The sequence below is a fragment of the Mastacembelus armatus genome, chromosome 23, assembly GCF_900324485.2.
Source record: "Mastacembelus armatus chromosome 23, fMasArm1.2, whole genome shotgun sequence".
Lineage (NCBI taxonomy): Eukaryota > Metazoa > Chordata > Actinopteri > Synbranchiformes > Mastacembelidae > Mastacembelus > Mastacembelus armatus.
This window is the reverse complement of record NC_046655.1, coordinates 3,829,994-3,845,013: the sequence shown is the minus strand read 5'-3', so window position 1 is coordinate 3,845,013 and position 15,020 is coordinate 3,829,994. Positions and strand designations below refer to the sequence as shown.

The 15,020-nt window shown below is 41.4% G+C and overlaps 1 protein-coding gene across 8 annotated transcripts in view; it reads right to left on the bottom strand.

Annotated features, from left to right (window-relative positions):
• nav3 (neuron navigator 3) overlaps nucleotides 1-15,020 on the bottom strand; it is a 257,362-nt gene that overhangs the window by 107,729 nt on the left and 134,613 nt on the right. For all 8 annotated transcript variants that reach the window (XM_026326360.1, XM_026326355.1, XM_026326356.1 and 5 more), the window contains exons 2-3: nucleotides 12,237-12,354; nucleotides 9,174-9,226 (exon numbers count right to left, since the gene is read on the bottom strand). In XM_026326360.1, coding sequence (XP_026182145.1) covers nucleotides 9,174-9,226; nucleotides 12,237-12,354 — 171 coding nt within the window. The remainder of the gene's footprint in view (nucleotides 1-9,173; nucleotides 9,227-12,236; nucleotides 12,355-15,020) is intronic.

Sequence of the window (15,020 nt, the reverse complement as noted above, 5' to 3'; positions counted from 1 at the left end):
TGTTGGCACATAACCTACAGTATCACTCACCACTAAGACAAAATATATAACCGTCCCACAAAATGAATAAAGTGGATGAATGGCAATGTAATATGATTATATATTATACTGTAACTAATGAAGTGTCTCTGTTTGTAGAAAGTCAACTGGGCAAAACGTCAGAAACACAGTACGTGGAGAAGTCTAATATCATTTTACCTAATCTCAGTAAATAAATATGAGGCAAACAGCTGGAGGTCCATGTAGAGGTGGTATTATAATCTTCAGACCAGAACTTATTAAAGTAAGTAGCAAGGATGATAAATGGCTAGAGGATGTTTTCAGGGGCCAGAGGACACAGTTAAGTATTTCTTGATGTATTTTACAGTTAAAGTGCATTAAGGAGCTGACGTCAGCTGGTGGGGAGTGATCCATCTGTCTTTTGTCTCTCATGGCCACTCGGTTACAGCTCTGTTCTGAGGAACTGGACATCAAAAATAAGACCTGCATTACAGTTAAGAAGTGTCAAATTCAGCTTTCAGTCCAGCATCTGAGGCTCTAAGTCATGAAAGGGTCAGTGAGCTTAAGCTGCTGCCTCTGGCTTCTCTTTGCATACTTTGCTGATCAATCAGTAGATGCAACGTGGGGAATATCTTATACAATATGTTTAGTTCTCAACCTCTTTTGTCTTTATTACCCTGAATGCTGTCTTATAATCCCTGTAAAGTGGAGTATATATGATGTTCTATTACTTAAATGGCCTAATGGCAACAACTACATAAAAAGAACAACGGAGGAATGAGTATGATTAGAGTATTACTGGCCGCTTCAATTCTAGTATACCTGACTGACCGTGCTATGAGCCATTAAAGCTCAGGAATATTAAGCAGGGCTTTATGCAGTAAAACTATAAAAAAAAACAACAGATTTACACATTATTCTTTGTCTTGTGTTATGGTGCTGAACAGAGAACTATAATGCAAAGTCACTTCATAACACATCTTCGCAATTTGCTGCAGTAGTCTATAGGCCATTGGAGTCACTGAACATTTTCATTGTCTGACACTGTCTCAGTGTTTCTCTCGCTCACTGTTTAAACCTGGCTGCAGACTCCCACCCTCTGTGGGTGTCTGATGAAACAGTGCTGCAGATTTTAACACCAGCTTTTCCCAGATGCTAAATGTCAATTGCAGTTTCCTCTGCTGCAGTGGTCCGTCTGTGGCGATAAATCATGTGCAGCAGTTATTTGGATACATTTGCATTCCCTCTCTTTGTGTGTTTTATGCCTCTGAACAGTAATGCCAGCAATGCAGTGCCACTTCTTCCTCTTTACCTGCACAAAACCTCAGTTCAGTCCTTTTGGAGAGTAAAAATTTTGGTTTAGTATGAAAAAAGGGCTGCAATTCCTTGGTAAGTATTCCCCTTAACTATCATAAGTATCATAAGTAGCAGTGGGGTGTTCACATATTGTATTGGCTGCACCAATAATGATTCTCTTAAATATCTTTTGATCTGCAAAAAACCACAGTAAGCCCTCAGAAGAGATCAGAGATTTAATATTTTTATGTATCATAATTTATGATTAAAAAAAAAAGAGAAACTATGACTAGGGGAAAAGCTGTATTAAAATATTAAAAGCGAGACGCTCTGTTTCGCAAAGTAGTGAGTGAGAGCTGGACTCCCTTCTTTGTCCCTTTGGTTTAGTATGAAGCCTGAAGGTATACTGTGTGCACTTGATGTCCAGAGACTGGAGTTATGACCTTTCTCATAAGAAACATCTGTTAGTACAAGTAGCAGTAAGTGTTAAAATCTAAACCAAAGTCATAAACTTTTTTCCTTTGTAAGGGCAAACTACAAGCAGTGAAGAATGCCAGTGATTGCTAGTAACCATGACACAACCCATATCACACAGTGGGTGGCTGAGAAGGGTGCCATGTGGGTCAGGTTTACTAAGGGCAGCGAGACAGGAGGTGGAAGCTACTCGAACAGCATGAGTAGTGAAAAAGCTGGAAATGACTCCTTGGGCGATGGGCAAATTTTGAACAATATCATAAAAGCAGAATGACAGAGGATAAAGATAAGAAAGCAAGACAAATGGGCAGGAAGCAAGTTTTTGATTTCTGATCTGTGTCAAAACAAAGATAAACGCTCTGCGCTATGGGAAGAGGGAATCAGTGAAAAGACATTGATTTATACCTCATTGCCCCAGAATTGCAACACTGACAGTAAGAGTTTATTAGGAATAGTTGAGACAAACTGCCGCTGATGTGACACAGTCAAACATACTGAGCTAGATCAAAGGTTAGCTCTCTTTCACTGTGCCCATTTAACAAGCCGGCTCTTTGCTCCCTTAACACAACATCTGCCCATGTCGTTCAGTTATAACGACTGATTAATACCTTCCAACTGAGCTACAAGTGAGTTGTAATGAGCCCCTGGGTGCTGTGCTCAAGCTGCTACATAGGCATAACCCATACCCCTAACCCCCTTTAGTTGTTTGTCGTGAAGCACATTATTAAAGACTAAAATTTCAGTATGTCTGGACAATCTGGCTAGCAGACCATTCCCTTCAAAGGGTGGCAGATGAAATTAGAGCAGTGTATATATGTTTAGACTATAAATCCCTGTAGCTGGTTTTTCCACAGCTTATGGATTCCCCAACATTCAGTCTCACCATTTCAACCTGAGACAGTGAATGTTTGATAATCACAACATGACTTTTGGTGGAGACCAATGATTAAATCACTAAGAACCACATTTGTGGCCACTTGGTGGCAGTGGAAACAAATGTAAATACAGACATACAGTATCATTGAGTTTTAGGTCTATGTGGTGCCCTTGTTAAGCAGCTATCCCAGCAAAGAGCTACACTGACGTTCATTTCTGTCCACCAATCTAATTTTTGTTTATTCGCTCTACTTTTAGCTGTGTTTTGAGTCTCCACCAGCCCCAGAGAAAAATATCTGGGTCTTTAAATGCATCACTATATTTCACCACGTAGTCACTTGCTTTGCCTGCTTGCTGTTTTGTTTTGTTGCTGCCTCAGTATTTGACAGAGAGGTCATTTCTTACTCTCTTTTACTTGCCAGACTTTCCACCTGACAAGTAATCTGAAATAAGAGCCCTCTACCATCAAGGCATCCAGGCTGTAAACAAGACGAGAGATTGAATTATATTCACTGTATAGCCAGACTTTCAGCAGTCTAAACTGGCCATCTGCCTCTGTCTTCTTTAGACCACTCTCTGCCAATCGCTGTTTATGCACAATGACATCAGGGATGTTTCAGAAGCCCGGAGTTCCTATCAACCATTTGTCAATGTATTTCCAGACCAAATGACTCTCTTAATAGATTAGTCATCTGACGGTCAGGGCGGTCTAATCAAATCAATGACCTGAGGCATAGTGTCACACAGATGTCAATCTGTTTGGCCCTGCAAAAACCAGGGCTGGGCACCCAAATTAGGAACATGATCAATTAGAAGCAGAGATTAATAGAGAGCTCTGCTGATGATGAAGCGGTTGGTGAAGATGATACCACTGAGCAGTTTGTGCTGTCTGTACTCTTGTCAGCCTGGTGTGCAAGCTGCCAACAGATGGGGCTCCGATGAGACTGGTGGGCTTTTATAGTCTCTAAGAAACCCTAGACTCAATTAAGCCTCAAAGGCAACACACTAAGTCCAAACCTGCTTCTAAAGCCAAAATGCTGAACAGTATGACTTCTCCAGCAGAGGTGGCTATTATGGATTATAGCCTCTGCTCATTTAGCAGTGCAGTGTAATGCAGGCTAGTTTAACTTGAAATATGTGGTGCACTAAAATCTGACAAACTGTATCACTATTTTGCACAAATGCGCCCTCAATGTAAATTAACAGGCAAAGAAATTACATTGTCAGATCAAAATGGATTGGAAGCCAGGGCTGCAAGTAGCTGATTTAAGTATGATCCATGACATACTTTAAAACCCAATAACACAAATGAATAGCAAAAAGAACGAGCTGACTTTAAAGCAGTGATATATTCTGTCCCAGCCTAACCTGCACAGCCTTCTACTACCAAACGTTGCATTTCTTTTTCTTTTATGTAACATTTTGACAAGTGTTTGTTTTTTCCTGACATCCTTTGCTGAGGTCGCTAGAAGCTAAACACACACACATACACACAGCCCTAAAGTGAAACTGCACAGTCATCTGTATTGCAGTGAAGCGCTCTGTGGTTTGCTAATGATGTCTGTCTATAATGAGGAGGATTAGTTTTGCAAGGCTTTAATATTTTCTGCTGAATGGGGGCTCTTCAGCCGTCCCCCGCCAGCCGTTTTCTTGTTTGAGCACAATTCTTCTGAGAAACGAAAAAAAAAAAAAAAAATCCATCACTTGATTCAAAAACCTGGGTGCTCATCTAATTCCTTTAGAATTCTGTACAATTACGAGAAACTGCACTGTCAGAGGGCATGAGGTTTTACATGGGAGAGGAGTTGCAAAGTGTACTGCGAGCTGAGTGGGACGTTTGAAGGATTCATACTGTGTCAGATCCTTAATCCACACAATGCATTTGTAGTTTTACATCATGTACATTAAGAGGGTCAAATCCATCTATTGCAAGCATTCAAGTCAGCTAGACAGGATGAGGCCCATAGTGAGACATGTGATAGGCGAGGATATTAAGGAACTAAGCTGAGAAGACTATTTTTGGGTATGTGAAATTCTTTTTCCTTTGATGAACCTAAATTTCTGTCTCACATCACTCTCTATCCAATGAATCACAGCCATGTTCTATCACGAAGCTGAAAAGCAGAGAAAAGAGACGTATTAAACACGGTGGAAGAAACAGACCCAGACTCAAATCTCCTCTGAGTTGAAAGTCCCATGTACTACGCTCCTGTCATTTCTTGTTCTCATCTTCTTCACTCAGTGGTTGCAGATGATTCCTTCCGGGGCCTAATACGTGGTTGGGGGTGGGGCTTCCCGTCTAATGTTAAAAAAACAAATTCCCAACAATCATTAGTTCCTGCACCAATAAATCCACCCCCGAACCATTGCCAAAAACACCAAGCTCTACTGGGAAAAATGGGAATGTTGATAATTTCTGACCACTGTGAAAGCCAGGCCATTTATACTTACAGTGGGCTTGTTTCAATGACTTACAGGAAATTCAGAAGAGAAATATGTATTCTTCCATTACTGCAGAAAACTACCATAAAGTACAGGTCGGTAAAGGTCTACATTTCGTTGTAGGTTCCTGCACCCTTATTTACCTCAAGACAAACTGTAAATGAGTTTCTGTAATATTAAGCAGGACTAAAACCAGGAATTTGATGCTCTAAGAAAGGATGAGCCATTAGTATGGCAACTTTGTTAGTATAGTGGAACTATAACTCTGTCAGTTTGAGTGTTAGGTGGTGCATTTAAAAAACTGTCCCATTTTAATTGTCAGTATAACATTAACAAAATATGACCTTTAATTATATGTAGACATACTGTGAATGCACTTTTATTAAATACTGCAACAATAATGAGATCAAAGGTCAGCCTCTTTTACATACTGTGTTTGATAAGAGCAAATTATAACAAGTAGAGGAAGGAGACTGAGGAAAAGGCTCTAGTAATTCATAATAAGACTGTTCTTCTGGGTTCTATCCCATGAGTCCTTGGGGCAGTCAGAGGTGATACCCTTTGGCTTTAGAATTATTCATAATAAGTATTTTGGAGCTAATTGAAGGAACTTCCAGGGAGAAAATATAGAGGCATCAACAAGAAAAAGTAGAATATATATTTTTGAAATGCCGTCCTTCATTCCAGTGGTGCATGCCCCTGGAGCATTTTCTTCATAAAGCAAAATAATTTGAGGAAGACAAAAAAAAAAAAAAAAAAAGCCGTTTACAGATCAGCCACGTTTTTCTGCTGGATTAGCTTCACTAGAAATAAATGGCCTTCCACTGAGATGTGGATGTCTTGCAGTGTGAACACAAGTTTAGAGAAAAAGAGCGTATTATGTATGTAGATTAGCCAAGACACTTGCAGATGCTGGTGCTGTGCTGATTTCTGCTCCTGAGCTGCCACCAGCTGCTCAGTTGGCCTCAATCCATGCACCAGACCACCAGAGCCTTACAGTTAGAGAAACAGACTTGTGACTCCAGGATCATCTTCTCAAGTCCCACATGGGAGAAAAATCTGTGCAGAGGAAGAAAATAAGAATCATCTGCCCTTCCACAGACAGCTGCTGCTACTGTGATGTCTCTGGTCAAGGCGTTTAACCTCCAGGTGCTAGGTGGCCAGTGGCGGGTTTCCAACATCCAAAGCTTGTTTCAATATGCAGCCAAACGTTAAAAAATAGCTCTAGTTTTTGCTTGGGGCAGGGGAGAGGTTGTCAGTAAATAACTTGCGTTTCAGATTGATATCACCATTCAAGTTCTTGTGATAAACAAGCCAAACAAAATACGTCTGCACTTGGAAAGCCATATGTTCATGTGTCATCACCTGGATCTCTTAGGTAGTTCATTTAGTCAAGCTAAAGAAAAAAAAAACAAAGATACATCGTTGCCTGTTAGTTCTGGTTCGATTCTTGTTCGGCTTGAATCTTTACAAACATGAAAAGTCAGCGTGAACATAAAGTCAGATGTCCTGAGCTGGTAATTCGGGGATTGAACAGGTTTAACAGCTGTCATTCTCCATCATCAGGAGTACATTAAAACCTTCTGGTGACTGTCAACAAGTCATGCTGCAGATTATGGTGCTTTATGTGTTTATTAATTCGAACGAGGAACAAAGAGAGAACTGATATTTGAGCATTATTAGTTAGGACTGCAACTAGCTCTCATTTTTATAAATAATTATGACCAGACACATGGCAACAGAGATCTGTCTTTTCATGTAACAGGGAGTTACTGAAATGTGCAATCACTACAGTTCACTTATTGTTTAATGGGAAACAAGTTTATTTTAACTGCTTTTTAACTTCAGATTGATTAGAAAAGAATCCCTGCACTTGTGTGCTTCAAATCAGCTACGCAGAAAATTGTTCTTTTTACACAGACTACAAATCTCGGTTTTTCCAAACAGTGTTTGTAAGTGTCAGATGTTTCCTTCCCGTGGTGCCCCCCCACGCTACAGTATAAGGAACCATGCTTCCTCAAACTGCATTTTCCCAAGCTGGGCAGCCCCTCTGTGGTCAGAGCAGGTGCTGGATCAATGGGCTTAATAAGTGACTGAGACAAAGAGCTTGCTGAGCACATGCATGCAAACACACACAGAGGTCATTGGCGTATCGAGCCACATGCTTGCAGAGCTGCAGCGGCTCACCCTTAGTGACCGATGTGTTTGTCTGGACTCTGTTTGTAGCCAGGACCAGAGTCACTTCATGTGAGATGAAAAGAAAACAAACATACAGGGGTCTGTCTTTGCGCCACAGGTTTGGACACCATGAACTCACACAGTCACATTGACAGGGCTCACATGACCTAATCATTTTCTTCCTTCCTGGTTCTTTAATGTTGTTTTGTGCACGGTCTGCTTCCACTACAGCTGAACTCACCATATAGGGCAAAACATAAAACAGCTGAAAATGGTGATGAATGTGTGAATCCAGTTGTAAAATAATCTGGTACATTCCAGTGATGGAACTCTTTTGGAAAGATGCCGTGATTTTCTTCAGATGTCCCCTGAGAATTTATTAAATCTTCCGACTTCCCCTGTCTGGAAGTCACCTGTTAAACCAACCAGGGGGAAACATCAAAATACTGACACAGGCACAAAAAGTATTAAAGTATAAATGTAAAGACACACTACATGTATTAAAACACACAGCTCCAACAAACAGTATAACGACAACACCACTAGGACTTACACACTCAGGACCAGACACACTGCTTGCCCACAGTATCTTACTAAGAATGTGTGCCAACACAAAAAAAATGGCTTTAGTCACTTTTAATGGCAGGAGGGCAAATGCCAGGGCAAACCAACACTGCATAAACACTTAGTCAACTCTAGTTAAAGTGAGGGGCAATTATCTCACAGTGACGACAATCAGCGGTTAAACACCCAGTCATCCCATTAACTGAGGGAAAAACGACACCGCCAGCATCGCTCAGCCACACAGCCACCCCAAATACAGATGACTGAAAACTGCACCATAAATCAAATATGTTAAGGTTTGAACTTTTCAAGGCTCTACTGCATTTGATCAAGTGGCTTTGTGGGTACACCACTCATTACTGTCTCAGTAAAGAAGGCTATGGTTTGTGAATGGCTCTAATCACAATGTTGCTGTAGTTCCTTTTGCTTGATCTCCTATTCTGTGCCTGCTGACCACTGTACACCTTCTCTCACTGTTACCACTCCCACATAAATCACTCAGAGGTATTCATTAAGGTTAGTTCCCATGAGGTGGAGGAAGTATTTACATTCTTTACTTAAGTAATAGCACAACAACATCAAAATGTGGGCCAAAATGTATTTCAAATAAAAGTCCTACGCACTCCTACTTGAAACTCTGAAAATGTGCAGTCATATTATTGACAACCTGTACTTAAAATATCAGAAGTAAAAGCATTTGCAGCCATTTAGTGAATTTCTGTTGAGGAGCACCTGGAGGTCGCCCTCACAAGATAAATCTGAGGGGTTACTGAGATGATTAATGTGGTTGAGAAGACAAATCTATTTATTTGTTTTCTCTATTCTTTGCTTTTTTTTTGTCAAATATTTGTTGACAAACGGTTCATTTAAAAGAAATCATCTCATGGTTGAGAGGAGAACTGTGTCTTTAGACGTACCGCCACGAATTCATTGACATCTGAAATACAGCACCTCAAGGAGACGCTGCTTTGTAAGAAGTCACAGACTGTACAGTGAAGAATTAAATCTGGTGAAAAATGGAATTTCACCAGTGATTTTACATCCCAGCCCTAAACAGGTGATGCATGAATGCATTTTCAATTCCAGGTTTGTAATGTTGACAGGAATGATGAAGGCATCTTGTTGTCAGTGGTGTGTGAGAACCTCACCTAAAGTTAGCTCGGTACTATCACGCTGCCTGCTTATACGCCTTGTAATGTCAGTAAAAACATATAAATATTACACTTCATTACATCTTAGCAGAGCAGATAGAAGTCAGTCCTCAGAAAGGTAATTCAGTATCATGCAGCAGTGCGCTGAATGATAGGAGAAATTCAATATAAAAGTTAGACTTAAACACTTACCATTTGCGACTGGCTCCTGGGGCTGCCATTGATATCCTCCACCTTCTCATTCGCTGTGTGAAAACAAATGAAGAAAGGAGATTTTTTACTGCTGTCCCATACTCAACTTCAACATCCCACTGTCCAGTGACTTTTCACTTCATGTGCACAAATCCAGCAGGAACTGTTGCATAGGAGAGTATGTGTGTATGTGCATCTGTGTGTGTGGTGAGGTGCAGAGCGATGCAGGAGAGGGCTGGGAAGCAAGGCTGCCTAATTCGTCAGCTGCCGCTAGAGAATTACTGACAGGCCAGCTTGGCCTCATTGTCTGTTTGGGCGAGCAGGGAGGGTAAAGTTTCAATCCAACAGAGAGAAAGAGAGAGAGAGAGAGAGAGAGAGAGTGAGAAAGGAAGTCAAAGACAAAAATGAGAGATTTAGGGAGATAGACAGCATCAGAGAGAAAGAAAGCAAATGTAATAGAGAGGAAAATGTGTTTGTAAGTGTGAGAGTGAATGTGAAAGGGGGGCCCAGAGTTAGAATAGTTCAGAACAGTGATGCAGACACAAAGAAAGGGAGAGACAGAGCGCAAAGAGGGAAGGAGAAGAAAAGGAATGAGTAAAAGAAATGTGTATGAAGGTGATCATTAACAGCACTTCAGAAGTCCAGTGAATTGAGGTTAAGTCCAACACCCTGCAACTCTGAACAAAACCAGGTGATTCCTGAATGTAGGCTTTCTATAAGTCATAAATTATATGGTGCTTTATGTCTGTTACAATCTACATAAATACAAAAGAACATAAATTTGCCATAATGCCCATCAGTCCAGACAAAGAAAGCCATAATGACAAAACATGTTGAAAGTGCTCAGAGTCTTTGATGTGGTGCTCCAGATTGTGCTCAGGTGCATCCTGTTTGCCTTAATGCTCCTCGAGTTGTGTCTAAAACTTGATTGGAGTCAACCTGTGACAGATTGAACTGATTGGACATAGTTTAGGAAGGAACACACCTGTGTAAACAGTATTAGTACTGTGAAATTAAAGACCTTTAGCAGCACAAGGACTCTTTGTAGAAGTGGTCGTCCAGGTTACCGGAGCCCTATAACAGAGTTGCAGTTCTCTGCAGAAGGACCGCCATCCCAGTCAGACACTGATGCTGGAAGTGGTTACACTGACGTCACTTAGTGTAAAACACATATGACAACTCATCGTGGAGCGTTCAAAAGATTTCCTGGTCTGATGAGATACAAGCTGAACACTTTGGGTAGAACTCCAAGCACTGTGTCTGGAGAACACCAGGCTCTGCTCATCACCTGGTTAATACCATTTCTACAGTGAGGAATTGTGTTGGCAACATCAAGCTTGGGGGCCGTCAGAAGCAGGACCAGGGTCAGACTGAGGGAAGGATGAATGCAGCCAAATGCATAGACGTCCCTAAAGAAAACCTGCTCCAGACTGCTGACACCCAAGACCGTTTAACACGACAGTGACCTAAAGCTAATAGCCAAGACAACACTGGAATGGCTCCAGGACAAGTCTCTGACTGCCCTTTAGTGCCCAGACTTTAAACTCATACAACATCTGTGCAGTGACCTTCGGATGGCAGTTCATACACTGGCCATCCAATCTGACAGAACTTGAGAGATAAACAGCCCAAATCAAAATACTTTTATAAATGAGAGATTTCAATTTTTGATTTAGATGAAAACATGTTTTCACTTTTTCACTATAGGTTATTTCAGTGGTCCCCAAAGGGGGGGAGGGACCCCTAGAGGGGCGCATGGCATGCTTTAGCACTGATTGCATAACATGGACAAGTATGGGAGATGGCTCCTAACTAAACATAATGCTACAGCAGAGGACAAGTCCACACTAACTCAAAGCACATCTTCCAAAGCAAAGACAAGAATATACAACCAGGCATACAACACCATCGAATTCAGCAGGTCAGCGGTAGGTAACGAGGAGAGTGTGTTGTGTGTTAGAAAACTCTGATTTTGACTTCTGACATTTTAAGGTTAATATGCCATGTATTTATTTAGTTTTGTTCAATAAGTTTGGAAGCAAAAGACTGTTCTGTGTCTTTCTGTGTGTTTTTTCAGGGGCTTGAAAATATTCTTAACTCTAAAGGGAGGGCCCTGCAGAAAAAGTCAAAATTTTGAATTCAGTTTGAATTTAAAACTACCACACAGCCTGAGAGTCCAAGTAGCATTAATTTTCATCTCTGACAGGATCCACAGGGCCAGACTGTCATCTACTGACAAATCTATGACCAGGCAAACTGTACATGTTATGACAAAAAAATGACTCACGCCCCTACATGTAAAATAATAAGGAGTTTAGAAACTGTAATATCACTAATACATTGTAATTGTAATCCCATACCATATTTTAAAAATAAAAATAATCAGATTACATTAAGGTGAGGTGTTACTTAGTAAGCACATGATTATTGCACAAAAACAGGAGAGGGGAGGAGAAAAAGATGAAGATCAGAGTCATATGGAAAGTCATGAAGGGTGAGAGAGAGAGAGAGAGAGAGAGAGAGAGAGAGAGAGAGAAAAAGACCTAGAAAAAGTTCATCTATGAAGGAGTGATAGAGAAGAGATGCAAAGAAGCAGAGCACCAGACAGACACAGGAATATAAAGGCATAAAAGAGGAGCCAAAAAGAAAGGGAGAGAGAAGTAAAGACTCTCTGGGCTCCAAAGGAAGACACATGCCTCTGCACCCCTGGGTGGCAGAGTCATAGATCTCTGCTGCAGCAACTCGCCCAGCACCCAAAACAAGAAAGAGCTGCTGTGATTTGGCCCAAATATCAGACTGAGGCAGAGCTTCCCTCCACTCACCACAATAAAGTTCAAACAGCACAATGTGTGTGTGTGTGTGTGTGTGTGTGTGTGTGTGTGTGTGTGAGAGAGAGAGCGAAAGAGAGGGGGATAGAGTGGGTGGTCGTTTCATCTACCAGACAGAATGTATTACAGACACATGCACTGCTGATAACACATGGATTTGTTTATCTGTGCATCATTAATATCCTCTAAATAATTAGTTGTACCTGAAGCAAGACATTATATTGTCAGTTCCTACCTATGATCTGGATGATCTGTGCCAGCAGGACTCCATCAGTGACGTCCTGGCTGAGGTCCTTGATGAGGCGTGGACAGCCGGACTTTGCCAGGTAGTGATTGGCCCAATCTGTGTAAATCTGCAATAAGAGAACAGACACTGTGAGCTGATATCATGATGTGAGGACATAAATCTGTTTACACAGTCACATTGTGGGGACTTTTGAACCTTTGTGGACAAAGAGCCCCCAAAACTCCCCGAAACATAAGTCACTGAATTTCAAGGGTTAGGGTTGGACAAGTAGTTGTGGCAGATGGACTGGTGTTGGTGTAGTTACAGAGCACTGTACACACTGCACACACTGTGTTGTGGAAAGGAAAGCTGCGTTTTGCCCCTGAAGGCTACTTTATCCTTACAGACATCATAAACCTTTGACCACACGAGACACGTGCTGACATCCCATCTATGTTGCTGATCCCAGCGGCACACAGCTCTGCCTCTCTGTCTTCTCCAGAGTGAAGTGGTAAATGTCCTGCCAGGGAGCACAGTCCAAACACTCCGGCTTTCTGCACATCTCCATTACTCAAACACAAATATTTCATGAGACTGTGGGACTCAGGACTGCATGGAGCTCTACACTGTTTATGAACTTTCTCCATGGGGTTCATAAATGATCCCGGCAAACATCCTGACATTAGATAGATTTTAACATGACAGTCGGGACTGGCTGTGCAAATACCATACAGCACCCAAATGAAACACAATGCACAATCTTTGAGATAACTGCTACTGTAAAACTACTACTGTGTGTAGAAATACCACACACTCCACACACACAACAGTTTGGAAAAGTAAAAACTAAACGAGAGTAAAATAAAGCAAATTTGTCAAACACAAGTCAGGACAAACAATAATTTAAAATCATTCCCTCTCATCATTAATCCTGATTAGGATGTTTGCTGTAACAGGTGGATTCACAGCCCGGAAGAACAGCATATTGGATAATCTTTTGTATTGTCACCTAACCCTCTTAACGGCCGTTCCGTCTTTCATTAGGGCCCAGTAAGCCAACTGATAAGTGACGCTTTGTCCCTCAGCCGACAGACTGGTCTCAACAGCTGCTGCGGTTTCAGTAGGCACAGAGGACGAAAGATGTGAATAACATTTGGCCTCCAAATGCTTGGCCCCATGACAGCAGACATGTACTGAAAGAATCAGCTTCTTTTGTGTTCAAAGTGAGCGTTGAAGAATCTAGGGGAAGCAGAGAGGAGTGTCCATGTAGTTTTACTCTCCACCAAACTTTTTGGAGTTTTTCTTCCAGATCCCACTGAGTCAGAACAAGACACACATGAGCTACATTCATTAAAAAAGAGATCCAGTTCTTCCCAAGGTGCGGAGGATGAATTTGATTTCCACAAACACCCAGAGAAAAATGTCATTCTTCTCACTATGCTAGAATTCTGGGGACCAAAAATATACGTCCACACCAGACCATATAAAGGCACTGACTGCTGCCCTGACTGTTGAAACCTTTCTTATCAGATTAAAATAAAAAAGCAATACAAGCCTGAGCAGCACAAAGAACTTGGATGGGAATCCCCTCAGAAATGTAGGCTCTTCCATGAGGCTAACACTTAAGGAGTGATGGAATAAACCGAATTATTTTAACTCACAGAAGCTCCGATTGATGTGGTATAGATGTATTTCTTTGGTTCTGCAATTTCCCAGTCGCTGTTTTCATCTCTGGATTTTTGGCAGATGAATTTTGTGTAACTGCAACAGGCTTCTCAGCATCTTGAATGGTAGACATTTCCTAAGGAATTCCCTCATAAACCTTAATTTCTCATGATGAAGTAATACTTTTTCCCCTCATTTACCTCACACACACACACACACACACACACACACACACACACCGTTCTCAATTAAAAGCACTTCTCTCCCACGCTTTTTCTTGGAAGTGTTCCTTTAAAGAAACTGCCTCTCAGAAGTTTTTATCTGTTGTGGTTTCTTTCAGCGACTTTCTCCATGATGAGAAGCCATAAAGAGCAAAAATGAAAAAAAAAAACAAAAAAAAAAAAACAAGCTGTCACTGGGAAAACACACATTTAAACACGCACACGTGGGTAAACACACATCTGCTAAAACCTGCCTGCAAAAAGAAGTGTTATGCACACAGATGAACACACACAGGCATGCACAGAAACACACACCGTAAACAGAGCCCACCTCCCATCGGGGGGCAAGTAAACAAACAGGAGAGCAGAGACGGAGGAGGAGACAAAGTGTGGAAGAGAGAATATATGTGTTGCTCCTGCTGACAACTATAGGTGCATCAGGGACAATGAAGATGTCGCCCTCTTTCTCTACCATTAGAAGGGATCAGGGAAAGAGGTTTCTGTGGGGATACAGCAGACAGACCAACAGACTCAACCTTCCTGCCAATAGAAGTCAACATTTTCCTTCCAAATTTAGCTCAGATTTTGACAGATCTCCCCCAAAAAAAACACAACATAAAGGAACCCCCTAAATAATAGATGTTTCCATACACTGCTATGGGAACATCAGGAGTTCATTCATGAAGATAAACAGCTGGTGATGCTGATTCTCCTCTTGGATGTCATTAAACCATTACAGAAGTAGAGAGCACAATGAGGTGAACGAATGGCAGTCTATGGCAGTCTCCCCTGACAAGTGGAAGTCTCAGTGGATGTGAAATTTCGAAAATTCCATTTAACTGAGTGAATCTGTGGCTAAAGTAATAACTGCCTCTGCATCTGCTGCAGCACGTGGAGCACAGATCTT